Source organism: Malus domestica, chromosome 09 (assembly GCF_042453785.1).
Source record: "Malus domestica chromosome 09, GDT2T_hap1".
Lineage (NCBI taxonomy): Eukaryota > Viridiplantae > Streptophyta > Magnoliopsida > Rosales > Rosaceae > Malus > Malus domestica.
Window position 1 is genome coordinate 9,222,709 of NC_091669.1, and position 27,024 is coordinate 9,249,732.

Sequence of the window (27,024 nt, forward strand, 5' to 3'; positions counted from 1 at the left end):
GACGAAAAAAGTGTGTAGAAATAATTTTTCTCATATGTATTATATTTTGGCTTAAAGGTCAAAATGGTCTATGTGTTATAGTCATATGGTCAATTTAGTCCCCGTGTTTTCAATTTGGTCAATTTAGTCATTGTGTTTATCTCTGTTAGCCAATTAATAATATTTCATTCAATATATGTTAAAAAATTCATAAGAAAAATTATAAGAGATATAATTTACAAAAAATGCCAATTATTAATGAGAAATAACACATATAAGAGAAAAAAAAAACTTCAAATTTGAAAAATTATTAAGGTTATGACATAGAAAAGAGAGGGAAATAACGTTAGGAAATTTTTATTAAATATTTTAAATCAAATAAATAATTATATAACTAAGTTTATAATAATTTATGAATTTTTTTACAAATATTAGATGGAAATTTCCTTAATTGGCTCACGAAGATAAACACAATGACCAAATTGGCCAAATTTGCCAAATTGAAAACACGTGGACTAAATTGCCCCAATGACTAACACACATGGACCATTATAACATTTAAGCCTTATATTTTTGGAAACAAGTCAACTTTATTACTAAACAAATTTACAAGAAAAAGGCCGGCTTACAATAAGCACACAACATGGATACAGCTCCGAAAGTGCAGCGAAGCGAGCCCAAACGAAGGTTAAAGCCCAAAACAAAAGAAAAACCGTGACCACCGCAGCTGTTGGAAGGACATCAACCGAACAGCCGGAACCAGCGCGACCAACAATTGTCCGAAAACAAGCGAAACAAAGCCCTCGAGCTCCAAGTGGATAGAAAGAAGACTCTGACATCCTCCAAAGAGCACCACTGATACATCTGAAGAGTAAATAACGCCGAAAGATTGACACCCATCCGGACAATTTGAGCTGACCGGGGTTGATAAAAATTCTGTATTCATGTTTCTAAATTTTGTTTACAAATGTTCGAGAGTGAGCTTATTAATTTTAAGCACTACAATTTGATGCCTTCCACACCAACGCATTTCATACACAGAGTTGAATCTTATGAACAAAGACGACTAAGATTCGCTGATGTTAGTGGCTGCAGCAATCGCAGCACATTCGTCAATCACTGGCATCTTCCTAACATGCTCGAGAAGACTCGTAAGTTCGCTATGAACGTAATTAAACCTGTCCTTGGAGATCAATGACTCTGTCAACAGGGTATCAGCAAGCCCGTGGAATGCCCGAGCACACTCATCGCTGCTGATTTGAGCATTTTGATCATCCAAAGAAACCAGGGAACTCTCTAGCCGCCAACGGAGCAGAAAATATTTTTCAGGGAGTTGAAAGTAATTCTTCATTACTAGTACGCGAAGGGAATGCCTGCATAAAATCCCAGAATGCTCAAATTCCTTGCAGGAACAGTGAATCTGCTCATCATCCATCCAAATGACAAGGCACTCTCCATCCAATTTCTTGTAGTGTCTCAGAAGAAAGGATCCATTCCCCAAGTCTGTTGCTGCATATTGCTCAGACAGAACAATTTCGCGTTGTAAGACATTGAAAGCATAAGGTGTAAGAATATTCCGTGCGTGTTCTTCAAGAGGCATGCCGGTCTTGACATGCATATATTGCATCCCTTCTCTGGTCTGGTTCTCAAAGTTGGCAGCAATACTAACCTTCAAGATCCCAAAACAGAACTTAATGACGCAGTTATCGAAATCTGAACGTACATGCACCAAAAGATCGAATAAACCTTACCTGCTCAAAGAATACTTGCAGACATGTCTGTCCATTCAAAATTCGTTTCAAGAATGACTCCAAAGACGATGAAAACTCCGCTGTCAGTGTACGAGCGAGAAAGTAACTTCTAATGTAAGAAAATGCCCAGGATGCTCGGTAAGAATACAACAAAGCTACATGTTTATCAGATACAAGGCCAAACCGAGCAACCAAAATGTTCCATTGATGCTCGAAATCTTCAACATTCTCCAGATGAGAAAGCATATCAAACTCGGCTTTAAAGTTTGCATACTGTGATCCAATGGGCAAAGAGAACCAACTGGATATTTTGGATAAAATATGCCATATACATATAACATGTTTTGAATTTGGCAATTCGCTTGCTATAGCATCTCTGAGCCCCGAGTCTATATCGGTAAGAATAGTCTGTGGATGTCTTCCTCTCATAAATCGCATAAAAGCCTGTTCAAAAGAAGAAAATCATAAGGAAATACAAGAAGACTGATGAGGTTTGACCAAAGAATTTACATCCACGAACCTGTAAAGCCCAAGCAAATGCATGAGAACTTTCATCTTGTAGTAGCACACATCCTAAGAAAATTGCCTTGCCATGATTATCGATACCAAACCATACTCCAAGGAGCAATCCATAAGTGATTGAACGATACGTAGTGTCAAAACCAACTACATCACCAAAAACATTGTATGCGCGAATGGAATCGCCAAATGACCATGTAATATTTTCAACCTTTTCATTTTCATCTACAGAATAATCATAGACAAAATCTGGATCCCTCTCAGTCATAGCCTTGCAGGCCTCAAGAAGTTCGAGCATATCATTCTCTCTTTTCTCATTGAGCAGAGCATCATTCTCTTGAACAGTCTTCTTACAAGTCCTAACAAAATTTCTAACATCTTTCTCTATGAAGGGCAACTGTCCAGGTTGAACCCCCTTTTCTAGCTCCAACACTTTTACTATCCGGTTTACAGGAAACCCAGCTTTGGAGAGTAAAAGAATTCGTTCTTGATCAGCCTCTTGTATTTTACGATATGCAGGAAGTAAGCGCACTTGGTCATCTTCCAATAACTCATGATTATGAACGTTACTAAACTGTGAAACATACCATTGCGAAAAACCATCAACAATTTCCTTTGTCAAATACAACTTTGCATCGCATCCACATCGTACTGATTTTCGCTCCCTAGGATGTTCCACATTGGCCTTTTTTCTTGGTTGATTAAATCCAGACCGGTAACAAACAAAATCTCGTCTATATACTCCTAAGTTTTGGCTTTCTGTCGAGCGCGCTTTCCTAATTGAAAACCCATTCTTCCTGGCAAAGTTGCTGTAGTATTCAAAAGCATCATCATCAGTTTTGAATATTTGACCAACATATGGAGTGAAGACAGCTTCTGATGATGACGAAGACTGAGCTATTTCACTCTTCACATGCTGAGAGCTTACTGATGTCAACTCATCTCCTTCATACTTAATGTAACACTTCCAGTCTCCACATGGGCACTGTTGGCGCCGAAGCCACATGTTCGAGGGCTTCATCGCCATCCTTAAAGAAACACAACAAGTTTTTCCAGTAACCTTTAGCCAAACAAACTGCAAACGAAGAAAAAAACGAATACTTGGAACAAAAAGTTAGCATTTGATTCAGACTGTATAAACAAGGAAAAATACATTTATAAATAATTCATCATGCGATTTTAGTCCCAAAAAACGCAGCGGAGAAAGGCGGAGAAAGGGGAAGTCTTTCCTTAAATTCCATATCCTTCCTAAAGAGTTAACACTACAGAGTCTAGCTGAAGATAGTGAATTCTAAATCAATGAACAAAAATGAAAATTTGGCATAAACTAACAACGAATCGAAATTCCACAAAAGACACATATCATGATCCAAAAAGGTAGGTAAATTAAATGAAAAAATTAAAAGAAACTCAGCAACAAGCATGAATTCAAATTGTTCTATACCCCAAAAAAATTGATCTTTAAGACAGTGAAACAGATAAAAATAAAAAACTTACAAATTTAATACAAAAAAGGAGCTTACCGGTAACAAAAATTGCCTTCAAAATCTCGAACGGCTCAAATTATTCAGGCCAAGACAATGTGGAGTCGCAGAGCGTCTGCAAGTGTTTAGGTCCAGAAATTCAAAAAATTACACAATTATATAAAAAAAAAAAAAAAACCCAGAAGTTAGAGTGGCAGTGAAGAGGTAAAGGTTCGAACTTTGAGCAGGAAGTGATGAATTGAGAGAGAAAATAACATACCCGATACGGAAATGCGAGCGAAAGTATAACCCCTTTTTGTGTTTTTGTTCGCGCTTTGGGTTCTTCATCGTCTCTCTCTCCGCAGAGGAATTTCAGTTGTTTTTGGTGAATTTGAGATAATATTATAAAACAAGCAAATGGGCCCAATTGAAATATGTTAGTTGTGGGCCCACAGAAAACGTTAGCAAAAGTTGATTTGTGTTTATCTGATATTACAGGTGTAGACCAAAAAGTATGGAAGGCCTAAACTTAAAATAGAATATTAGTGTAGAATATTGTTTGTAATGACAAAAATTAATAGAGTGTAAAATTTAGAACCATGTTTAGAATTAGTCTATGAATTAAAATCATTGTTCTAAAAATTCCCGCTTAGCGCCTCTTAGGCGGACGAAAAATAATAGAGTAAAGTTTAAAATTTAGAACTGTGCTTAGAATTAGTCCATGAACTAAAATCACTGTTTTTAAAACCTCCGAATAGTGCCGCCTAAGCCTCGCCTAGACGCTAGGTGGCTGGCCACCGCCTCGGTTAGTGTCTAGGCGTTTGAAAATTAAGGAATAGTGCCTAGACCTGCTGAGGCACCCGCCTAGACCACCTAACCTGCCCAGACTCACCTAGGCACCTGCCTAGGTCATGACTCACTTAGATAAAATATATAACTTTAATTTTACATTTTATTTTTTTCAATAAATTGTAAGAGACTTGTTAAATACTTAAATGAACACATTATATGCTTGTTCCTTATGTTTTCATTATGTTCTAATACATCATAATATATATGTCATTTTATTTTGTAATTTATGATGAAATTATATTTTTAAGGATAAACAATCACTCGTTTACACAAAATATAATAATGCCAAATATTTTTTAAAACATTGACTAAAATTTTGATATTTTACGTCTCTAAATTTAACAAAACATTTCTCATTGGCTTTTGATCGATGCCGTCAAACTTTCCATCCTAAAAGACCACGTGCCACACAGTATATTGGGCCGAACACCTCTTATGTCATGCGACGAGGAATTTGAAGGCATATTTTAATCCACGATTTCAATTGATAACGTTTTCAATCACTTAAGTTATAAGTTTTTTTACACAAACGCCACAAACTTTAATAAAGAGTTGCGATTTTCACTCTCATTTTCTTCAATTTAACCTCTCTACTTTTTACTTCCATTCTCATTTGCTTAAATTAAAATTACCAGGTGACATGAAGAGCTTGAATTTCCCTGCATTAAGTACATAATTATCAAAAGCTACGCTGGATATTAGCAAGTTCACATAATTCCTTGCACAAAATTCCTTAAATTAGACAAAATTTGATTGATACAAAAGGGTTAACCAAATCAATAAGGGACTCGTTTAGAAGTGTTTTTAAAATGGTTGAAAGCGCTTTTGGTAAAAATGTTTTTGCAGCAAATTTTTAGTAAAAATGCAAGTGAATTTTGGAAACGACGTTAAGTGCTTCTTGCATGAAGGACATAAGTGTTTTTGGAATCCACAGAATTTTCTCTAAAAGCGCTTTCAGTCATTTTAAAAGCACTTACAAACAAACCCTAAATTACTGTACAAAAATGCCGAAACTGAAGCTTCCTAGTTGATCAAGGGCAGTCCTCCCCACTCATGATCCGCTTCAGAATCTTACATTGTCAACTATGCTCAATCTCAATCAGTACCAAGTGCTTACTAGTCGATTACCAGTAATCCCCGCACGAGCACTTGCCATCTGCAAAATGATGAAATCTGTTTGAGTCTCGCAATACTATTTGCCTACCAACAATCTTCGATATATATTTGAAGGCGGTGTGGCAGTCACCACAAACACGGAGGTTTTTCATAATCCTTATAGGCAACTGTGACGGGCGAGTAAGAACATATGCAACCGCAAGCTTCTCGCTGTGATAGCTCAGGATTTCTTCCTTGTTCTCCTGTTCAAGATCATAAAGCGCAAATTTCGTTTCAGGCACATATCCTGCATCCCTCATTTTTCCATTGAGTTCCTTCAGTTTATCGTATATTAAATCTTTCTCCGGGTGTGATTTGTCTCCTGCTACAAACACATGAACACCATCCTTCATGGTGACCCAACTACACCCTGCTTCCTTCTTTGCTGATGCCTTCCTCATTGCCATCCTCGCCTTGGCCACATCATCCCACTTCCCTCCAGAAGCATACATATTAGCAAGAAGCACGTAGTTTGTAGCGTTTTGGGGTTCCAACTCTAATAGCATTTCAGCAGCCCTTCTACCTAGTTCGGTGTTGCGACCACTAGCTCGGCCACAAGCCCCTAAAACTGTCCTCCAAATAAGAACATTAGGCTTCATTGGCATTTTGTTGATGAAGTCCTCTATCATATTAAGTTTTCCTGCCCTGCCAAGAAGATCAACCATACATGAAAAGTGCTCCATCCTAGGAGCCAGTCCATGTACTTTGGTCATGGATTCGAAATGGTGAAACCCTTCATCCACCATTCCTGCATGGCTACAAGCTGATAAGACCCCGACAAAAGTAACATGATCTGGCATCTGACCTTGTTGCTTCATTTGCGCGAAAAGTCTCAGAGCTTCTTGTCCCTGTCCATTACGAGCAAAACCTGATATCAGTGAATTCCAAGAATACGCATTCCTCACTGGCATTGATTCAAAGAACCTTGAAGCATAATCAATCCTTCCACATTTTGAGTACATGTCAACAAGTGCACTTCCAACTACAACATCAGATTCCAAACAAGCTCTTATCCCGCACGCATGAACTTCCATTCCACGTTCTAATGTCGCTATGGAGGCACAAGCACTGAGAACGGTAGCAAAGGTAAATGAGTCTAATCTCTGACCCCTTTGCATCATAAACCAGACCAAACCCATGGCTTTGGGCAAGAGCTCATTGTGTATGTATCCAGAAATCATGGCATTCCAACTTATTTCATCCCTTCTCTCAGACATTCTAGAAAATATCCTTTCACAGTCATCTATCCCTCCACACTTTCCATAGAAAGTAATTAGTGCATTCTCAATAGCACAGTCCTCGATAGCATTGTATTTTAAGACTACAGCATGAATCTGCTGGCCCAGCTCCGGAAGTGAGAGAGATGAAACTGCTGAAAGAATGCTCAAAAGTGTTACTCTATTAAGCTCCCACCCAGATTGCATCATGTCCAAGAAATATTGTACAACTTCTGAAACTGATGCCTCTGAACCAGCTAAAGCCCCAATTATGGAATTCCATGACACTTGGTCATACTCCGGCATTAAGAAGAAAACATTTCGGCATTCACTAAGATACCCAGTGTCGGAATATAATGCAAGAAGAGCATTTGACACTGAAACATCGAAATCAAGTCCCAATTTAAGTGCTTCACAATGTATCTGTTGTCCCAACATGATCCAGACCAAGCTTGCACATGAACTCAAAGCACTAATTAATGTAAAATTTGAAGGCATCAACTCTGATCTCCTCATGTCACGGAAGTTCATGACTGCATCTTCAAAACGCTCATTCTGGTCAAGACCAGAGATTAGAGAGTTCCATGAGATTAAGTCTTTGTCAGCCATGTGCCTGAAAACTGAGCAAGCGTCATTAATAGCGCCACATTTAGCATACATATTAACCAGTCCATTACCTATTGCAACTTTTCTGTAAATTAAACCAGCCCCGATTACGTATGCATGAACCTCTCTTCCCCTTCTTTTCCCTTCCTCCAAAACCAAAAATTCAGGAAAAGAACTTAAAAGAACCACAAGCGAATCAAGGTTTGTTCCAACCAAGTCCTTCATCTCCATGAAAACTTCAGTGGCTTCTTCTCCTCGCTTCTGCCTCACCAATGCAACCATCAACCCGTTCATTGACACTGCATTCCTCTGACTCATCTGCTCAAAAATATTCCTAGCATAATCAATTAACCCAAACTTTGCAAATCCACTAACCAAAGCACTACCCACATACAAGTCCTGTAAAATTCCAGATTTCTTAATCCTGGTCAGCATTTGCTTAAGCAAACTCAAACCCGAATCAGCCAAAGAACAAACTGCAGTTATTAAGCTACCAAATGTGTACTCATTAGGTTTCAAATTGAAACCTACACCGTCCTTTTGCATGCTCGAGAAAAGCTTGTATGCAGAGACTGCATCACCTCTTTGGCAATAAACTGAAATAATTGAGTTCCAAGATATTGAATTTCTAATCTTTATCTCGCAAAAAACCCGGTAAGCATCATCAACAGGCCCCAAACATTTCCCATACATTGACATCAGCACATTAGCCATTACCATATCAGAAGCATGATCCGTTTTAGATATCAACCCATGTGTTTGCATCCCAAACTTAAGCTTGCTAGGACCAGACTCCTGGCAAGCTCGAAGAACGCTACCAAAAGCGTAAGGACTAGGCGAAAAACCGCCAGAAACCATCCGTTTAAAATGGGCACACGCCTCATTTGGCATGCCATTCTGGGTATACCCCGAAATCAAGCAAGCCCAAGTAACCGAGTTCTTGTCAGGCATTTCCTCGAACAGCATGCCTGCTTCCACCAAAGCACCGCTTCTGACGTAAACATTGATAAGAGTATTGCACAAAAACAAATCATTAGCAAACCCAAGTTTGCAAATCTGCAAATGAAAGTTCTGCGCGTCGTTTGAGGTACGCGAGTCCCTGAATCGAGTAGCAAGATACCCATATGCACCAGTGCTGGCATGATCCAAATCTTGGGTTTTAATCTGCGGCTCGGATGATGTGTACTGATCAGCCAAGCTCTTGAATGGGATCAAATGGCGAGTTGGGTTTTGAGATTGGAAGAAAAGGGAGGCGCGCGGTGGGCTTAAGACGGCAGGGGAGGCGGCGGCAGATGTTGTGAGAGCAGGGTTTGAACGGTGGGGAAGTTTTCTGTGAGAGCGAGAGGGAGTGAAGGAGAGAAAGCAGCGAAACATAATAGTCTGGTGAGGACGAAGGTTGTGCTTTCTTTCATGGATTTTCGCGCGATTTGGTGGAAAGGTTGAGACTTTCAAACAGAGTCGCCGTTTCTTAACTTCGTTTCAGGCCCCATGACTGCGCGCGCTCTGTCCACTACCGTTGGGTCTAACGATTTAAACGGTCACCCAAAATAAGAGAGCAAAAAGAAGTTTTGAAATTTCATGTTGAATTTTGTGAAATATAAAATTTCATGTTACAAATGTTGATATTGTTGAGATTTGATTGAAAACAAAAACTTATGAAGCTTGGACTAATTAGATGGTTTAGTAGACTTTTAAATTGGTGCTACGTCAAATTATGATAGCGTTTTTCAAGTTTTTATATTTTAAGTATTGATGTACAGTAAAAAACACAATAAAGTGACATGATTTCGAGTTTCGGATTTTCATGATTTGACTGACTTCTTCATTTCAGGCCAGTGTGGAAGTAACGAACTTCTTCGTGGCTGCCGGAGACAAAAGGGTTCCGATCGAAGACACGAACATTGTGTGGGAGAAGCTCATGTCTTGGTGCAAGTATGTCGAAATGGTGTCCAACTTTCAGGCCACAACATAAAGCATGGTTGAATTTGAAGTACGTAGACAACATTTGCATGGTTCAATTTCATAAAGAGCACAAGAATCTCTCATTTACAAAGGGTTAGCATATACACTTTAAATTAACATAAGTTCCAAGCATCAAACTGCCTTCACCTGACCTATTCAGATATCCGAAACCACCCCTCTCCAAATCTCGACTTGATGTTGTATACAGGCTAGAGAGAGCGGGAACACGAAAACTTTTGATAAAGAATGATGAGGATGCAGATGAATAAAGAGATTGATCCCAGGAAGTCTTCCGCTGAACTTGGTCTGTATTTGCTTCAAAAATCTTGGTGTCGACCTTGAAGCAAAAACGTTATTACTTACTCTAAAATCTCTAATTAATATTGCAGCTTACCGAGCTTGCCAGTGAAAAATTAGTATCCTCCAGCCTCTGAATAATTGTTGGTCCCGACGCTGACTGATACAGCCATTTAGTTATGGACATGCCACGCCGGTTTAAGTGTCAGTCAACTGAAGTGGGAGTGTTGCCTCTCTGTGTGTAATATACATAGCCCAGAAGGTTTATCTGCCAATCTGGTGAACCTGCGGAAATTCTATGAGTATTATAAAGGCTGCTCTCTCTGCTTCTCTCTGATAACATACAGTGCCGTTCATGATCTTCACCAGATTCTTGCTCATTTGTAGGCCTAGCCCTTCCTTTGAGACTCGATGGCTGTTGTGAAACATCTCTTGAATTAGATCGTCTGGAATTCCTGGTGCTGGATGAGTGATACTGCAATGTTAACCACACAACTGAAGTTAGCAGTCTTAATTTAGGCTGTCAGATGGCGGGTTCCATAATGAGCAATATGAAGTGAGATTTACCGGAACTCAAGATGAACAATGTGCATTTTCATGCCTATACGTTCCTTCTTTGGGGTTACTCTGAGCCCAATGGACAATCCTTCCGATGCAGGGGTGAAAAGGAGTGTGTTTGTCAAGAAATCAGACAGAATTTGTTGTAGCCTCAAATTGTCTCCATACAAGAGCATGGATGACACCTCGGCTGGTGAGTCATGGATGACCTTCACTTGCCGCTCCTGACTCAAAACCATAACTTGATATATGACAACCTCCACAGTTTCCCCAAGGTTAAATTCACTAGAATTTAATTCCATGTAGCTGCAAATAGAATTGAAATTAGTGCAAACGATAAGGGATTATTCTTCTTCATGAATCAGGATCAATATGAAAACAAGTTACGAAGTTTCTTTTATTGCCATTCCAAAATATAAAAGTAGGCGCTACAATCTAAATCTGATATTGAAGGAAGAAAACTGATAGGGTCACAACTTGATCTGGAAAAATGAAAAAAAAAAAAAAAAAAAAAAACAACATACCATTCCTCGATACTTTCGAGATCAGTGTCATCAACAATCTTGGCCAATTGGTCCTGACACAATCTTCTCTTCCTAAGTAACTGCTTCTGCTCTTCATTTAAATCAGAAGACCCCATCAGATTATGCATAAGCATAATCCCACTTAGAGGCTTTTTGATTTCTTGACGAATGTATGCCAGTTTCTTAATACTATCAGCTGCAGCCTGCTCTGATGCTCTCTGCATCTGCATAGCATACATAAGCTCTGGACTAGCCACATGTAAAAAGAACAAAACCCCAGTTATCTTTCCCAATGCATCAATTCGTTTGTTGGCAGAAAGTAATGCTTCAACATAATTACCCTGCTGATCGTAAAACCCAAAATGCAATTTACTAACATTCTCGCCTGTTATTACCCCATTTAGTAGAATGCTAAGCTTGGTTAAAGTGTCATGACCCTTAACACGACAACCAAAATTTTTCACAGTGAAAACTTCCCCAATGAGCATCCGATCAACTGCTTCTTCCCTTCTCAAGCCAGACAATTTTTGCATAGCGTCATTCCACTCCAAGCAACGAAAATTCTCATCAGTCATAAATATAGGAGGAATCAGTGCAGATGGGCTTCGAACAATCCCAACGTAATCACCTAGCAAACGGGTATACTTGTCCATACCCAGTTTTTCTTTGGTAAGATCTTGGCTTACAAAGCAAACCCCAACTACATCTTCCTTTATATCTCGGCTACAACATGAATTGACCACCAAGATTACAAAACTGTTACTTTCTTGATGGCCAAATGTTTTCAGTTTGATTTCAACATTTTTCTTCTCCACACCTGCCATTTTACAACCACGTCAGACAAATTGCAGATTAGACAAAGGAGAAGGAACCCAAGAAGTGTATGAGGGAAAATGTATATAAGGTAAAAGAAAAGCACACTACTAAGTTATTACATATCCGTCTTTATTTTATAAACTTCGTATGCAATGGTTATGTAAAGAGTGAAACCAAATTACTACTTACAAAGGGTATTAATGTAAAGAGTGGTGTGGGTCAGGGAGCAACCCATGCAGAACACACAACCAAAGCTTATGCAACAAGGGAATCATCCGGTTTGACTTTTGTGAAAATTCACAAAGTCAGAAGCTTGAAGGAATACAAAAGGGGACATCCCAGAAAAAAAATGCTCTTAACAATTAGAACACCATATTGCTAATTATACAACCATTCACCATTATCCATTTGACAATATGTTCAATTTATCACAAAAGACACTTAAGGTAAAGCAACATCCAATGACTATTCTGATTTATGAGCATCTCCGAGTCACCTATTGTGGTCTATGTATCATCTAGAGAAACATAATCGCAAATCAGTCCGCAGCTAGTGTCAATTTTTCTATTTACAAAGTAAAATACCTATAAAGGAGTGACATGGATGATGGATTTCTTTCTATTTCTATATACATATGGAAAGTGAAAAAATCATCATATAATAATCCAGAAAATGCAATAGAAAAGAACAAAAAGGGAGGTTTGTGATGATTTTAAAATCTTTTATACTAGGTAATCTAGTATCCTTATATTGTCAAAGGATGAATAGTAGGGTCACCTTGCAATGCGAATGAGAGCATGTCCTTCACCACTTCAATTGAATCATCTCCAACAATATCAACTAACGGCATACCAATAGCTTGCTCAACAGCTAACCCTGTTAGCTCAGATGCTTTTGTATTCCACCCATTTATAGTACCGGAGGCATCAACAGCAAAAATGGGAACTACAGCTGTCTCAATAAGTCGAACCATTTCATTTGTGACAATGCGCAGTTCATCCACTCTCTGTATCCTATCATCAACTGATGGAGCCTTCACAATCACTTTGGAATCATCCACAGGCTCGTCAGGTAATGATCCTCTCAGTATTAGCTGCAAAGAATGGATGACATCCATTTCAATATCTTCCCAAGGCACGCTTCGTCGCTTAACCACCTCCAGGAAAGCCTTGAATGATGACCTTGGATGCATTTTTCTTCCATCATCCTTGTCATCAGGATCATGTTTTGCTCCACCCCATTTGATTTCCTTTGCGGTGTGGGACCGAAACCAAAAAAGGAAATCCTTTGAGGTAATCTTAATAGCAGCCATTCCGCAAACTTCATCGCCAAGGGCTGAAGCACCTAGATAACCAGCCTCCATAAGGCTATCAGTAGTTAAGCCTGTGCTCCCACTATGGTACTTGAGAAGCCATTCAGCAATATCCTCAATTTGTGCTTCTGTCGGGGTAACGCCAAGCAACCATAATTTCTTCCTGTAATATAATGCAGCTCCATCACACTTAACAAGGTCCATCACATTAGGCGATTGAGTAACAATCCCTACAGGGGAATCCCTCATAAGCATGTCACAGAGCAGAGTCTGTATTTTTAATATATGTTTCTCCCTCGACTGAGCAGCCAGCTCCACTTCTTTGCTGATCTGTACACCAAAAACTTGTATCAAGAACTCACAGGCATATCTTAAAGGGAATGGAACAAATCTAGGGCTTGTGTGATGGCAAACCACTAAGCCCCATAATTTTCTTCTTCCCTTCGGCTGATCACTGTCCATCTCATCAACATCGTCGTTGATTGTAACAGACATCACAAGAGATGCAATGGAAGACATACTTTTCATATACAGTGCATGGCAACCATGAGGAGATCTCAATGTTGATCCACAAAGACTCAATGGTTGAGCTAATTTCTTGTCCTGGATTACTTTAACTGGAGGGGCTAAACAATCACATATCATCCTAACCTTGTTCCTCATAAATAAGAATCTAGAAGCATGAGGTATATCCGTGGCTGGGAAATGAAAACCCAGATAAGGTTCCAGGTCAGGTTGATGGCACTCAGCGATAACTTCCCCGTGTTCATCTTCATGAAATTTATACACCATTATGCGATCATAACCCGTCAAATCACTAACTTCCTTAACTATAACATCACATAACAATGATATATCCCCACTTGGCAAGGACTGCAATTTTGAGATTGCTTTGGCTGCAAGCTTATAAGATTTCAATGCTCCCGCAGCAGTCACTGGAACATCAGCTGGACTTACTGGTTCCAAATCTATTACTAAACCAACGTCAACTCGATGTAGAATTGCATAAAAGGGCTTACCGGAGGTCTTAGAATGCACCAATATGGGGTTGAGAAGATTAACTTCCCCAAACTGGGCTGCTTTGTGCAATGCAGCAGCACCTGAGGACTGAAAGAGTGTCTGCACATCCGCTCCAAAAGTCAAAGCTTCTTGCTGCTCGATATTTGGAACAGCATGAGGGGCCAAGTCCAACATTTCTGGGGCATTTTCACTATAGGCAAGAACAGTGAAGTTTTTCTCATCAACAGCAATCAAGCAACCAAATGGTTGAATAAGGCTTCCTCGCTGCATGCTTCGGAGATAAGCAGATACAGTGCTGGAGGGGATTTTGCTAGTGGAAGATGAGATATTGCAGTCAACTGAAGCAGAGTAATCAAAAAACTGTTGAGATTCTCGAAAGTCTATGTCAAGCTTCGCATCAACGGGCGTCTGCGAAAATAAATGAACCCCAGGTTTTGATTGACTAGAGCTGCTTCTAGAACTATTCATCTTGTTCAAAGACGCCGACGACATCTCTCTACCCTCCATTTGTTCTTTATTTCTTCCCCAAGTAGAGCTAATTTCAATCAACCCCAGCCGCGAAAATCAAGTAATTCAATACCACATAACCAAAATTCAACAACCCCTACATTGAAATAACAAACTATGAGCTCCCAAAAACAATCAAGAAGTTATCAAAACCCCCGAAAACAAAATCCAAAACCACAGCAAAATTACCTACTCACTTGAATCTCCCGGACCCGAAAACCTTCACGAAAGTGGAAAGGAGAGAAACCCACCACCATTTCAAAGTAAAAAAAGCAATCAAACTTTTCCGATTCCCGTAACTCCAAGAAAATCTACACAGAAAAGGTCAATAATTCACAATCCTCATGATCCCTAGAGCATCTCCAAAGTGGGTTGCTAGCATACACTTCACAAAACCTCCATACAAACTAAAAAACCAGAACCCAGATTAATTTAACAGCTTCAAATTGTTCTAGCTTCTTCAAAATGTTTAAAAACAGAAAAAAAAATTGTACCTTTACAGTCACTAGTTGACATTCCTCTCTCTCCCCCACAAACTTCAAATCCCCAAACCAAGATAATATAATACCACACAGAATTCAATAAATATACTAAAAAACAAGATAACATATAAAACCAAAACATTTATATGCATATATATATATATATATGAAACAGTGGGAAAGGAGGGATGGAGTGTCGCTGACCATCAAAATTTACAGGGCACGGATCAGGCAGCCACGTGAAAACCGACCTGGGTTCTGCGGCTCCGGACTCACCCTTGAGAGAGAGATTCACAAAGAAATTAAATACGCAAAAAGATTCCAGCTTTTGTGCTTTTAACTTGTACTAGATTTTTTTGGTAATATTTGGTGAATTTCTTTACTGTTTATCTTCTCCTTCTTCTTGTAGTTTTGCCTGTTAGTTGGGATTAGGTAAAATAGTAACTGGTGGACTTTTTGACTGCGAAAGTTTTTACTTGACTTGCGTTTTACGGCTTAATAAGTGATTAACTTCTAAGCAAGTTGTGTTGTTGTGGGTTTAGTGGGAATGGGCTTTTGTGTTAATCATGATTACAATACAAATTAGCAAATAATGGAGATATGGGGCCAAATTAGCAGTTGGTGACAGTCTGTGCGCCAAGCCATCATTGCATCTTTGATTTATTGGATTTGTTTTTCTATGCTTGTTGCAAGTGGAAAGCAGCATAAAGAACTTCCGCTTCTGAAAGCTTTATTATTTGTATCATTCCACAATTAAGTTAGGGAGACTAATTATTTTATGCGTAAAGGTTAACATATATGCTATATAAAGAGCAGATTTATACAATCTGATGTGGATTCGATCTCCCTTTTTTTCATATTACAATTTAACCAACTAACATTATCGTTTATCAAAACGAAATGTCAAACTAAAGGAAAAAATGGGGAAAATCTCACAAATCCATGTGAAGTGAAACATGTGATTGTGGGGACTCCAACAATTGTGGTCACTCGTCCTTCCCTCCGGAAACCAAGCACAAATTTGCTACGAATTTGCAAAGTTGAATTATGCCCCAAATACACGGCGATTGAACATGGTTTTGACACGTGTCAACCAATGAGGAAGGAAGAAGCTCGAGGTCAAGTCCCCCATTGGAAGGGCTAAAGAATTATTAGTGGTGTTGACTGTTCTTTCTTATATCAATTTTATTTGTTTCCCACTCATTGAAGTGTACAAATATGTTCAGCTAATGCTTGTTTCTTAATCCTCATATTAAATAAAGGGAAGTGATTTTCCTATTGACACAAGATGTGCAGAAGGGAAAAACGAGCGTGCATAAATTATTTCCTTAGATAAAGCATTTAACATAATTGTAGCATAGCATTCTTTCAATTGACGATACAAATCTTTGTTTTGTCAAAACCCTATTTGTAACATGACTTGTTCTCTTGTTCTTATAGCACTCGCCAAGTCATGAGTGTCGTAGAAACATGGAGACTCGGAGATATATCTCTGGTGACGCACAAGTGATTCTCGTGTCGTTGGTTTGAGAATACACACCACCACACAATCTCAACCACATTACCAGATAATTACATGTTTGAGAACCCATACTTCCTTTGTGAGATGCCATAAAGTAATAAGCCTAGCAGAGAATGGAAGAAGAGAAAGTGAAACTTATGATTTTTATCGAGCAATACAAAACATCTCACAGCTATTTATTCCATTGGCTATCACGCAACAAAAACGAAATCCAGATCTTGCCAGTTACAACAGATGGTTAAAAACGACGTTGAAAAGTAATGTCTATCTATGAATGATACATCTGAGCAAAACTCAAGCACAATTGGTGGTCTCTCTTGTCCCCCCAACCTCCCCAACCCTTGAACCCGGCTTGGTACCCTGGCTGATTCTTAAAGACTTGCACTTCCCAGTCCGAGTTGATGTTTGCAACCTTATCTATCTCCTCCACATCAAAGTTCACCATGCCGTTGTCAATACATGTTTTTGCCTCCCCCTGTCCCTGGTGCAAACCACACTTACCAAAGTGTACTGCACTAGTCCGAGGCCCTCGTAATGTGAAAACAGGATTACCAAATGAGGGATACACTGTTGCCCACATTGTTATATCCCAATTGTATTCATCAAAGAAACAAAATTCTGAAGACTTCTTGTGAATTTTCCTCCAAACAGTCCTGTTAAATGTATATCCCACGTTTCCCATTCTCTCTGCAATCAAACTATCCCAACCTTCTCCTTTTGCATTCACATTACACGGTGCTAAGTTTGCAGCATAGCAATGAGGGCATTTATGAGGCTTCAATTCCGTGAGTATCTGCAAATTACGATATGCATTGGGATATATATAATGGTCCTCCTCTATGAAAAGAATATGACCATTGTGATCCTTGGTCTCCTTCAATCCATCCCACACTGTGTTCATCATCCACCACCAATGATGCTTTAATGACACGATCTTTGGAGATCGGTGGTTTCCGTACTGATCAGGAGTCCCCTTACAGTGTTTCGCTTTCGCATCATCCTTTCCCTTACAGTCTGTAGATGATACCCCTGGGAAACTATTGGGAAAGACGTGGGGCGAGTAAGGAGCAAATATCTGTTTCACCTGGCAAAATCTGATCCCTTCCACAACCTTGTTCATTTCTTCAAAGAATCCATCATGACTAACTATTAGTAAAGTTTCATTTATACCTACAACCCGAGACAGACTATCAACAGCTACTTTGAGATACTGCGGCCGGTTGTGCACATAAAGAACTATAGTTATATGATCCTTGGCTAGACTTGGATAGAGATCTAAGTTCCTAGGGGGCATCTGATTTCTCCTTTCCAACTGAACTGACAATTCAGTCTGCTTAGGGAGGCTAAGTATTTGTCGAACATGTGAACGACTACCACTCCTTATTGATACTTCATCAAAATCATCCGAAGGCGGTGTGACAAAATTTGAACTCGAATTAAATCTCAGGAGGAACATCAGCAGGAAAACCCCTAACAATGTAATCGAAACCACTGGCAAGAAACGGCGAAAAGCCGCTTTGTCCTTCAGACGCTGTTTCTTGATAATAGCCATAGAATCAACACCAGATATGGCAACAAACACAGTTCACATAACAGTTACAGACACGATATTCATATCTTCGCAGACTTCAGAAACCAGATATGCAAAAAAGGGGAAAGCCAAATACTTGCAACTAAAGAACCAAGTCTTTAATTCTCGCAAACAAGAGCAACCAAGTCTTTAAACTTCAAAACAACACCAACCCATTTGAGAACAGACGGAACAAGCAAAAGGGTAGGAGTCAAAAACCTCGAAAACAATCTGTGCGTGCGCAGATCAAATCAGCCAAAACTTGATCTAATTGCAGCCATGGGAGTGAAATCCGACTTCCAGTTCCTGCACCTCCGAGCTTCCTTCTGCTGCAACTAAAATTTGGTAGAACAAATCAAAACTTGGAAAGCAAGAATCAAATCACGAAACCCACATCCGAAAATTGGAATCTTTGAGCAGCAAGATTGATTGCAGAGGTTGAAATGTCTATGGTATCGATGGCTTTGATTTGTCAGTTGAATGACGACTTGAAGAAACAGAAGGGAGAGGGGACCGGAAAGGAAATTTCCAAATAATAAAAGGAAGACATTTGGCTTTGAAAAGTGGAGAACTGGTCTGTATGGTTTTATGGGGTAGGGAGATGCCGGGTCGCAACCAAAAGCCGGAAACTTCAAGGGACTGCTTTGACTGCAAACTGCGCAACAATTTGGTAAACCAACGGGATCCTCTCCGGATCCTTTTTGGAAAAGATTCTGAAAATTCATGAATCGTATCCGTTCATCGTGCATCGTGTGGTCAATTTTTATCAAATGTTATTTGTGTTTAATTTTAAATAAATGAACATGATTCATGGATCTCTGGAATCCTCACAAAGAGGATACGAATTATTTGGTAAATGGGTATGGGACCTATATTGCAATTGGGTTGTAGGTTTGGTCCAGTCAAATTTATGACTAATGAGTAATGAGTATTAATTATGGGTGCAATTGTTAGGTCATGGCTGTGTCAACTTGGTAGAATTGGTAAAGTATTTTTTTGTTTTTTCTTTTTGGGTTAAATGTTATAATTGGAATTCATTTAGAAATGTTTTTAAAATCGTTGAAAGCGTTTTTAGTGAAAATATTTTTTGTATTAATCTTTAGCAAAAATGCAAGTGAATCTTGAAAAACATTTGAAGTGCTTTTTGCAATAAGCACATAGGATGTGTAAAAGTGTGGGCAAAGGAATAAAGGGCTAATCGGTGGAAGAAGTCCATGCGTTGCATGACTATCAAGGCGTACCTCCACCCAGTTCGAAAGGGTAGAAAGAAGATCCGTCCTGCCCAAAGCAAAGAAAGTTAGGCGTGTTCGATCTCCTCGAACCCCTACAGGACAGGCATCAAGGGAAGTTCTCGAGTGCGACCACCCCGAGCAAGAAAGAGTAGGGCGTTTTCCTTTTTTTCTGTCGTAGGTGAGATACTACAAGTTCTTAAAAGTATCTCAAAAATAGTAGGGTGTGTTCGATCTTCAAGTTCTTTTGGAACCTAAAAACATTTTATCTAAAAACGTTTTTAGTCATTTTAAAAGTATTTCCAAACGAATTTTTAGTAAGTTGAATACAATTGAGTGGAAGATCAGATACTATTGCTCTAATTTTCTCAAAGAAGTAATGAAAAAACAAGTTACCACACTAAAGCACCAAGTTTACTTTCATACATGTATTTAAACGAGTGCAATTTTATGGTTATTGGAGTTCAAAGTTTCCAACTTTATCTTCATACATGCATATACATGATTGCAATTTATGGTTTATTTGAACTACTTTTAGTGTTTGTTTGTGTATTATAGAAGGTTTAAAACGCTTTTGATTATAATTGGTAGAAAAAACTTAAAAGTGCTTTGAGGCCATAAAATCACTTTCTAGATAAACACATGACAAATGACTATTTGGAAAATACTTTAAAGTGCTTTTTCACGTAGCACTTGCATTTGTTATAAAGATTTCAACATGTTTTAAAAAAAAAGAAACAGTTCTAATTACTAATGAGCAATGCTTTCCATAAAAGTAGTCTCAAATGAGTCTTCGTGAGGAGAAATTATTGTGTGTAAATGGGTCACTTGAAGTTGAGACTTGGGGCACGTTGGTCGTGTGTGTGTATATATATATGGAAGGAGGGGGGGGGGGGTTAGACACACAAGAGGAGGCCGCACAGTATCAAGATTCATGCAGATTTAGGTAAGAAAATACTCTCTCTCTCACACACATTTATTTTACTTACATTGAAATATAAATTAATCCAACTTCATAAAGTTTTGAAGTTTTTCTCAATGGTGTTAGGTGGTGGAGATGGAGAAGTCAATAAGGGATCAGGGAAGAAAAAGTTCATAACTAGAGAACAAGAACCAGAGCAGTAAGTTTTCCACTCTTCATCAGTTAACATTCACCTTGCACCCGAGGCTCTGAGTTCAAATCTCCCATCTCCCAATATTGCCTATATAAAGAAAACTAAGAGGAATTGACTGTATGCAATTTTGCAGGTACTGGCAAACAGCAGGAGAAAGGGAAGGTGAAAATCCCATGATGACCCCCCTTCCATATATCATCATATTTGGCATGTCAACCCCTTTTGTAATCTTAGCCATTGGTTTTGCTAATGGCTGGATTAAGGTACCAGTTCGATGATAACCGATTGCGATCAACTGCAGCCTGAGGAGCAGCAATCAGCACACGAGTTTTTAAACCATTTGAGTTCTCAAATGTTTTGCATGCATAGTTTTTTTTTTTTTTTTTTTTTTTTGGGGGGTTCCACTTTCATGCTACGTAGCATTAAATTCTACGAGCACTGGCCTTTTTCACCAATTTGTTTGGTATATATTAATCAAAGACTCAGTTGAGTACTTTTGTTACTGTTCTTGGCTGGTAAATGGGAAATACACTTGCAGTTTTATATATATATTTGGCAGCGACGCGCGGTCCAGTTGAAGGATATAGAAACTAAACATCGAGTCGCGATTATGCATAAATTGTTAAAAGTTGCACATTATAATACAAAACGAACACTTCCATTACATTTTGGCAAACCGTCCAAATTTCATGGGTTACATGAACTGTTTCTCAACCCTAGTAAGTCACAGCAATCTTCTAAACAATATTACATCTATGAAATATTTTCTCCTCACAAAATAAAGAAACAAAAAATTACTGATTTGTTCTTCTCAATGGCTTGTATAACACCGTTGTGACAAATTTTGTATGAAACCTACGTGTAGCGCTGAGTGCAAAAAACTCGCCGCCAATTTGGTTCTGTATGTGCAAATGGTTCAATTGTGAAGGACGAGGCATTGGTGATGACTGGTCACCGTTGTTGGAGGATGATGGCTTGTTTAGAAATGATTCTTGTAGTTGTGGGGGTACTTCCAGCGGAGGTTTACTGAAATCATCTTCGCTTAAGAGTCTGTTGTCGTAGCTTGAAGGTGGAGATGGAGGAGGTTCGAACTTTTCCAGATGCTGAGGCAATTCTGAAATACATTCCTGTGTAGAGCATTTTAGGAGTGAAATCACTTAGCCATGAAAAGAGCTTTAGAAAAAAGCACTTATGAAGACTTCCTCAATTTCTATAATCCAACTGATCTATGATAGAATGAAGTATGTAAAGTGATACTCCTAGAGAGTGCAAGGGTAGGAAAAAAAATTGAATTTCATCTGCTAGTGCAGAAGAAATGTTATCAGCAAGGCGGATTGACAATGGACTGACAAGTCCTAAGAAAATGGACGTGCCACATATGATCGGGAAATTATGTGCATATTATCTTTTGGTAAAATTTGGGGTCCAGATATAGGCTAGGATCATAAGGGGTTCGGTGAATATTCATAACGTCATCCTGCGGTGCAAGTAAAAGCAAGTAGAAATCCCAACACGGTGATACAGAAGATTCATTTTGCTTTCTAGAAGCGTAGAAGTTCTGACCACTAAAATTCTGAGAATCAGAGTAGGTAATCTTGCGTTAGGTGTTCAGTGCAAGAGAGAGTGAGTTAAGGTGAATTGAATGGTCTGAACGAGTACAATGTTTTATAGTTTACAGTGTAGTTCTCACTGGTACGAAATTGTAAAATGATCAAAAAGCTGTTTCTTTGCTCCTAAGACTGCTGATCTCCACTCAAATAAACTAAGACTTCATCCCTAAAAACTTTGGTATTTATCCTAAGTGAAAGGTAAAACTGTACAGGTAAAGAAAACAAGGGCGGTGAGCAAGAGGCCTAGTACAAGGACATAACAGTTTGATCATTTGTAGACCAGAAACCATTCACATTACAAGTCATAACATTACCTGCAAGTCCAAGATATTATACGCACTCCCAGAATTATCATAAACCCACGGCAAGTCTGGAGCACACATCAAACACCCGTCAACAATGAATCGGTATTGGTAGAGACCTGATGGAAGCAACTTTACGATAAAGAAATCATTGCCTATACTCTGCAAGAGCTCCCTGATATAAGGACATAAAAGTTATGCATAATGATGCTAAAAACAGAAAACAAAGTTTGGAAATTTAAGGATGAAACTGCTATACAATTTAGTACCTGGTCTCCCAATTGTCCCATGATCCTGTGATAGCAACTTGCCTGCCACCGTGATTCCATGAGATCTTCGCCCGCATCAATTTCTCATCGTGTACATTACGATTAAATACTGTATGTTGCGGTAATGCCTCGGCAGGTCTTGGTAAAGGTTCCCCAGGATACTGCAAATGCAGATAATATTTAGAGAGCTCCATCCCTGTGTTCATGTGTGTTTTATGCAGGGAAAACTTTGTTCGCCTTTATACAACACAGTAAATACTAGTGGAAAGACAAGTATCTGAAATGGAACAAATTCACTTGCAATTATTTTTCTATTTGGAAAAAAATAGAGATATTGAACTTTAGCAGAAGGAGACATTTTCTTGAAGGGATGTGATATCCACACACCATTTTTTACTTTTTTCACACCCTTTTAATTTTCGGTGTCGGATGAAGTGAAGAAGATCAAATGACAGAAATTAACAAGGGGTGTGGGAGAAGTAAAAAGGGGTGTGTGGATAGCACACCCCTTCTTGAACCAGATATCACAGGTGAATAAATTCCAACTTATCCTAAATAGAGTCAATAAATAAATAATTTACACCCATAAGTGCATTTCATTTAGACATTGATCAAACAACTAGTGGCTAGATTAAGGTGAAATGAAATGTCAAATCCTACTTGTTTTTTTACAAATATTCTTAGTCCATTGCTTCTTTAACTTGAAAAATCTACCTAGTAATTGTCAAAAGATCAAACAGTAAAAGAAAGATTAGTGATTTCCGCACTCTTCTTTTCTCTGCACTCCTCCTTGCAGTTTTTCTAGCCTTTGGGTTGAATATATCAAATGTGCGACTCGATAAACCGAAAAAAGCAAAAGAAGAGTGATGGAGTCTGAGCCAAAAAAGCAAAAGCACGCACACATGAAATTCTTCAAATATTGAAAAACATAAAAGAACTCACTTGGGAAGTGAAGAAAAGCGATGGAGTCTGAGCCATGGATTCTTCTACATATCCATCACTGTACTCTTCAAAGTTGTTAACTCGAGAAGGGCCTTCTCCACCATCTCTGCTACCACTGGCATTCCCCATTACTGAAAACAAAGGAAACCCAGTTCAGTTTTCATCTGTTCAAAGGAAAGAACAGACCATAAATCAGAAAGAAAAAAAAAATCCTATATTCTTTGATGCAGCTTGGAAAAGCAAAAAAGGAATAAGAAGTTAAGAACCAACAAACCCAGAAACAGAAAAAGCAAAAAGAAAAGAAACCCAAGTGACTGACTTGAGTTTGGTGACTTACCCATTTTTTAAAACAGGTTGCAAACACACAAGAAACCGAATCAGGAGTTGACAGAAACTCAAGCAAAGTTTGCATTTTTTCTGAAGGTTTCTTTTCTTGATGTCTAATGGAATGGACAGCACAAGATGCTCTGTTCTTCTCTCTCTCTCTCTCTCTCTCTCAAATCACTGGCTCTGATTGTTGGAAAGGCAAACAGTGGACAAGGACGAGTGAATTTGATTCTCCAATGAGTTTGGAAGATCCAACGGTGGAGAACTTCTTTTTTGTTTTAAAAAAGCAGAAAACTTTGCCTTGTTGTGTTGTGTTGTGCCGTCTATGGTGTGTCAGCTGTTTGATTTTGATATTAGGGTTTAGCGTGAGCCCACTTCTGGAATAACACTCTTGATTAATGCTTATGGGGTCACCCTTCTCATTCTTTTGACTAAACATCCATGTGTTTGTAGTTTTAGATTGAACTGCTTCCTTTAAATGAGGAACAGTTTAAGTTATAGAAAAAGACTCTATTTTCTGAACAATTGCCACACTATTTAATGTGCCGTATAACTTTATTTTTAATTGAGTAGTGTTATCAACGCACTAATTTTTATTTCTCACACTTCTATTAATTATCTGTCGTCGGGTCGTATGAATTGAAAAAGATAAATGATAAAAAATTAACAAGAGTGTGTGAAAGGTAAAATTGAGTGTGTGAATAGTAATATCCTAAGTTTTACACTTTTAGTTGCAATAAAATCGTCATTAGTCAAACACCGGTGTGTTGATGATAAAAAATAAATAAATATATGTATGTTTTGAAGTCAAATATGTGTACATTTCAATTCGGCATGGGTATGTTTCAATTCAGCAAGGATACATTTTAACTTGGTGTGAATACGTTTCAATTTTGCTAGGTATGTTTCAATTTGAAAATAAATTGTGTTGGTAGTTAGTACGTTTCAATTTGAAGATAAAGAATAAGAAATAACCATTAACCACAATAGTTACCGTAGTTAAGAAAAACGTTATAGAAAATTTATGTATAAAACAAATTTACAAATAATTTAGAAATATTGAAATTTCTTATATACTTTAGATATATCTGGTTATTAAATTCTGTGAATTTATCTCAACTCTCAGTAGATATAGTTGAATCCTTAAGTTGAGAAATGGATGAGTTTCCATAAAAATATAATATTATTGACGAAATTTTTGACATAGAAACTAATTTTAAATGAATTCAAAGAGAGAATATAGCTAGGGTTAATCAAAAGTGAAAGCATTTTAATAAAAAATTAAAAAGTAACAAAGGTTTAATCTAGAAAAGTCTAAAATGAGGCATTTAATTCTAATTTCTCTTATTTATGAGCATTTAAAAAAAAAATCATCGTTGAACTGTTACCAGCATTGATTCGTGCTGGATTCCCCGATTTCTAGCTTACATAGGAGTGACTCATCTCAACATGCTATGGGTACTTCGGACTCGAAGCCTTGATTCGGCCGGAAAATTGCTAAAACCATGACTGAGGACGGTACACTTAACTTCGTTGAGGCATTTTGTTAAGCACCAAGCGAAAACCATACAGATTTATCTCGAAATCTACCGCATTTTGCTAACACTTGCCGGGTGTTGCTAAAATTCCAGCTGGCATCTGTCGACCTTTGTTGACATATATATATTAATTTATGCCTAGGAACCTTACTGAGGCATGATGCTATTTGTTTAGAATCCCTACTGAGGCCTATCAATTGCCCTCAATATACACCGATTATGGCTATCTAGAAATGTCGAGTGAAGCATTTTGTCGAGCACATTGGTGTACACTATGGGGTCCCATAGACTTCTATAGGGTCTCCGATAGACTTTTCAAATTATTTTTCATGCATTCCTATGGTTCTTGGTGTGCATATTTCTCTCAACTTTTAAATGAACGTGTCTTACTTTGAATCCCCATCAATTAAAGTAGAATATTATCTAGGAAAAAAAAAAATTGTCATGCACTCTTTCTTCATCCATGTTTTTCACTACACAAAAGTTTTTAAAATGCTAATAACAACTTGAGTTTTCCAATATTTGTAAGTACCTTTTGAAAGCATTTTGACCTTACATTTTAAGAAAACATAATCAAAATTCACAAGAAAGAACTAAACATAATCAAACAGAAAATCTTTACTTAACAAATTAAAGCCAAGTCTAAACCTTTATGTACCTCCCAATCACAGCAAAAAAAATTATCTTCGAGTTTTAACTCCCTTGTCTTGTATAGTTGAGACCACTTGGAACATTATTATTTGGTTAATTTAGTGATTAACTTTTCACCTGCTTACTTTCTCATTGCTTTTACCAATCCACGTTTGGCTGGTGGTTTTTATGTCCCATGCATTGAATCAAGTATAGGGTTAAACAAATCATAATAAAAAATTACTCAGCGTCAATCGTTTAAGCTCGTGTTTGACGTCAATTGTTGGACCAATTTAGATGTGACCATAAATCACATAAAAACACAACACCGTATCGAGATTCACTCAAAGTTTGGTACATCCGGCACTTGTGTTGGTAAGAAATCAAATCAGTCACATGAAATTTTTGAAAAATATGGCATACTAAGGTTGCTTTTTATTAGCAAATTCATTGAACACTCCACCCTATTGTACAAAAGGCTCTTCCTAGCTACAATGGTTCTAAGAGTTTAGATCTCTCTCCATGTCACTTGTCTATAACCTACCAATCAAACAATCGAATTATATGCCCACTATATTATAGCTAAGGTGGTAGTTGAGCATGATTTGAGTAACCCCCAATGCTTTTTTAATAAGCCAAAGACACATGAAAGAGGGGAGATTGGAGGAAGTGGGCATCACATAAGGCGAGAGATGTGACACAGGAAGAGAATCTGATGCCTGGGATCAGTATCTATATAGACTATATAAAAATATCCCATATGAGTTTGCGTCACAAATTGCTTGTCACTTAAATTGATATCAACCTCTTTTTCTTGGGCCATAAAATGATATCAACAAATTGCAAATACAAGAGTTTTCACACTAAGCGTGTGTGTGGGCATATCTTAGCCGTCCATGCAATTTATAATTCTAAATCAACACGCATAAAGATTAATTCTAATCGTTGAG

At 38.2% G+C, this 27,024-nt stretch overlaps 6 protein-coding genes across 16 annotated transcripts; 1 reads left to right on the forward strand and 5 right to left on the reverse strand.

Moving 5' to 3' along the window:
- Window positions 1-903: 903 nt before the first annotated feature.
- On the reverse strand, window positions 904-4,116 carry LOC103442991 (putative protein FAR1-RELATED SEQUENCE 10). 2 transcript variants are annotated; one of them, XM_008381772.4, is made up of 5 exons: window positions 3,993-4,116; window positions 3,773-3,848; window positions 2,251-3,324; window positions 1,731-2,174; window positions 904-1,648 (listed from the first exon to the last, which is right to left on the reverse strand). In XM_008381772.4, exons 3-5 carry the CDS (start codon window positions 3,274-3,276, stop codon window positions 1,046-1,048), a joined length of 2,073 nt encoding a protein of 690 aa, XP_008379994.3. In that variant the 5' UTR covers window positions 3,277-3,324; window positions 3,773-3,848; window positions 3,993-4,116; the 3' UTR covers window positions 904-1,045. The 2 variants fall into 2 exon arrangements, with proteins under 2 accessions (XP_008379994.3, XP_028963891.2); XM_029108058.2 differs by having other exon boundaries at window positions 2,251-3,277; window positions 3,993-4,104.
- A 1,321-nt stretch (window positions 4,117-5,437) lies between these two features.
- Window positions 5,438-9,060, reverse strand: LOC103442993 (putative pentatricopeptide repeat-containing protein At5g09950). Its single transcript, XM_008381774.4, has one exon. It carries the CDS (start codon window positions 8,914-8,916, stop codon window positions 5,689-5,691), a length of 3,228 nt encoding a protein of 1,075 aa, XP_008379996.3. The 5' UTR covers window positions 8,917-9,060; the 3' UTR covers window positions 5,438-5,688.
- Window positions 9,061-9,521: 461 nt separating this feature from the next.
- Window positions 9,522-15,800, reverse strand: LOC103442994 (phytochrome C). Of its 7 annotated transcripts, none has more exons than XM_008381775.3 (6): window positions 15,225-15,800; window positions 14,728-14,849; window positions 12,477-14,635; window positions 10,884-11,700; window positions 10,369-10,665; window positions 9,522-10,276 (listed from the first exon to the last, which is right to left on the reverse strand). In XM_008381775.3, exons 3-6 carry the CDS (start codon window positions 14,536-14,538, stop codon window positions 10,066-10,068), a joined length of 3,387 nt encoding a protein of 1,128 aa, XP_008379997.3. In that variant the 5' UTR covers window positions 14,539-14,635; window positions 14,728-14,849; window positions 15,225-15,800; the 3' UTR covers window positions 9,522-10,065. The 7 variants fall into 7 exon arrangements, with proteins under 7 accessions (XP_008379997.3, XP_008379999.3, XP_070660750.1 ...); XM_008381777.3 differs by having other exon boundaries at window positions 14,736-14,849; window positions 15,225-15,466; XM_070804649.1 differs by having other exon boundaries at window positions 14,736-14,945; window positions 15,033-15,299.
- An 883-nt stretch (window positions 15,801-16,683) lies between these two features.
- On the reverse strand, window positions 16,684-18,819 carry LOC103442995 (alpha-1,6-mannosyl-glycoprotein 2-beta-N-acetylglucosaminyltransferase). Its single transcript, XM_008381778.4, has one exon. It carries the CDS (start codon window positions 18,092-18,094, stop codon window positions 16,811-16,813), a length of 1,284 nt encoding a protein of 427 aa, XP_008380000.3. The 5' UTR covers window positions 18,095-18,819; the 3' UTR covers window positions 16,684-16,810.
- Window positions 18,714-20,796, forward strand: LOC139187758 (uncharacterized). The gene is made up of 4 exons (XM_070804339.1): window positions 18,714-18,782; window positions 20,242-20,287; window positions 20,390-20,462; window positions 20,590-20,796. The coding sequence occupies exons 1-4, from the start codon at window positions 18,714-18,716 to the stop codon at window positions 20,732-20,734; spliced, it is 333 nt and encodes a 110-aa protein (XP_070660440.1). The 3' UTR covers window positions 20,735-20,796.
- A 302-nt stretch (window positions 20,797-21,098) lies between these two features.
- LOC103442997 (SNF1-related protein kinase regulatory subunit beta-2-like) lies at window positions 21,099-24,195 on the reverse strand. 4 transcript variants are annotated; one of them, XM_008381779.4, is made up of 5 exons: window positions 23,917-24,195; window positions 23,580-23,710; window positions 22,638-22,798; window positions 22,381-22,543; window positions 21,099-21,583 (listed from the first exon to the last, which is right to left on the reverse strand). In XM_008381779.4, the coding sequence occupies exons 1-5, from the start codon at window positions 23,918-23,920 to the stop codon at window positions 21,251-21,253; spliced, it is 792 nt and encodes a 263-aa protein (XP_008380001.3). In that variant the 5' UTR covers window positions 23,921-24,195; the 3' UTR covers window positions 21,099-21,250. The 4 variants fall into 4 exon arrangements, with proteins under 4 accessions (XP_008380001.3, XP_028963894.2, XP_070661375.1 ...); XM_029108061.2 differs by having other exon boundaries at window positions 23,580-23,743; window positions 23,917-24,083; XM_070805274.1 differs by having other exon boundaries at window positions 22,638-22,914; window positions 23,917-23,952.
- Window positions 24,196-27,024: the final 2,829 nt, after the last annotated feature.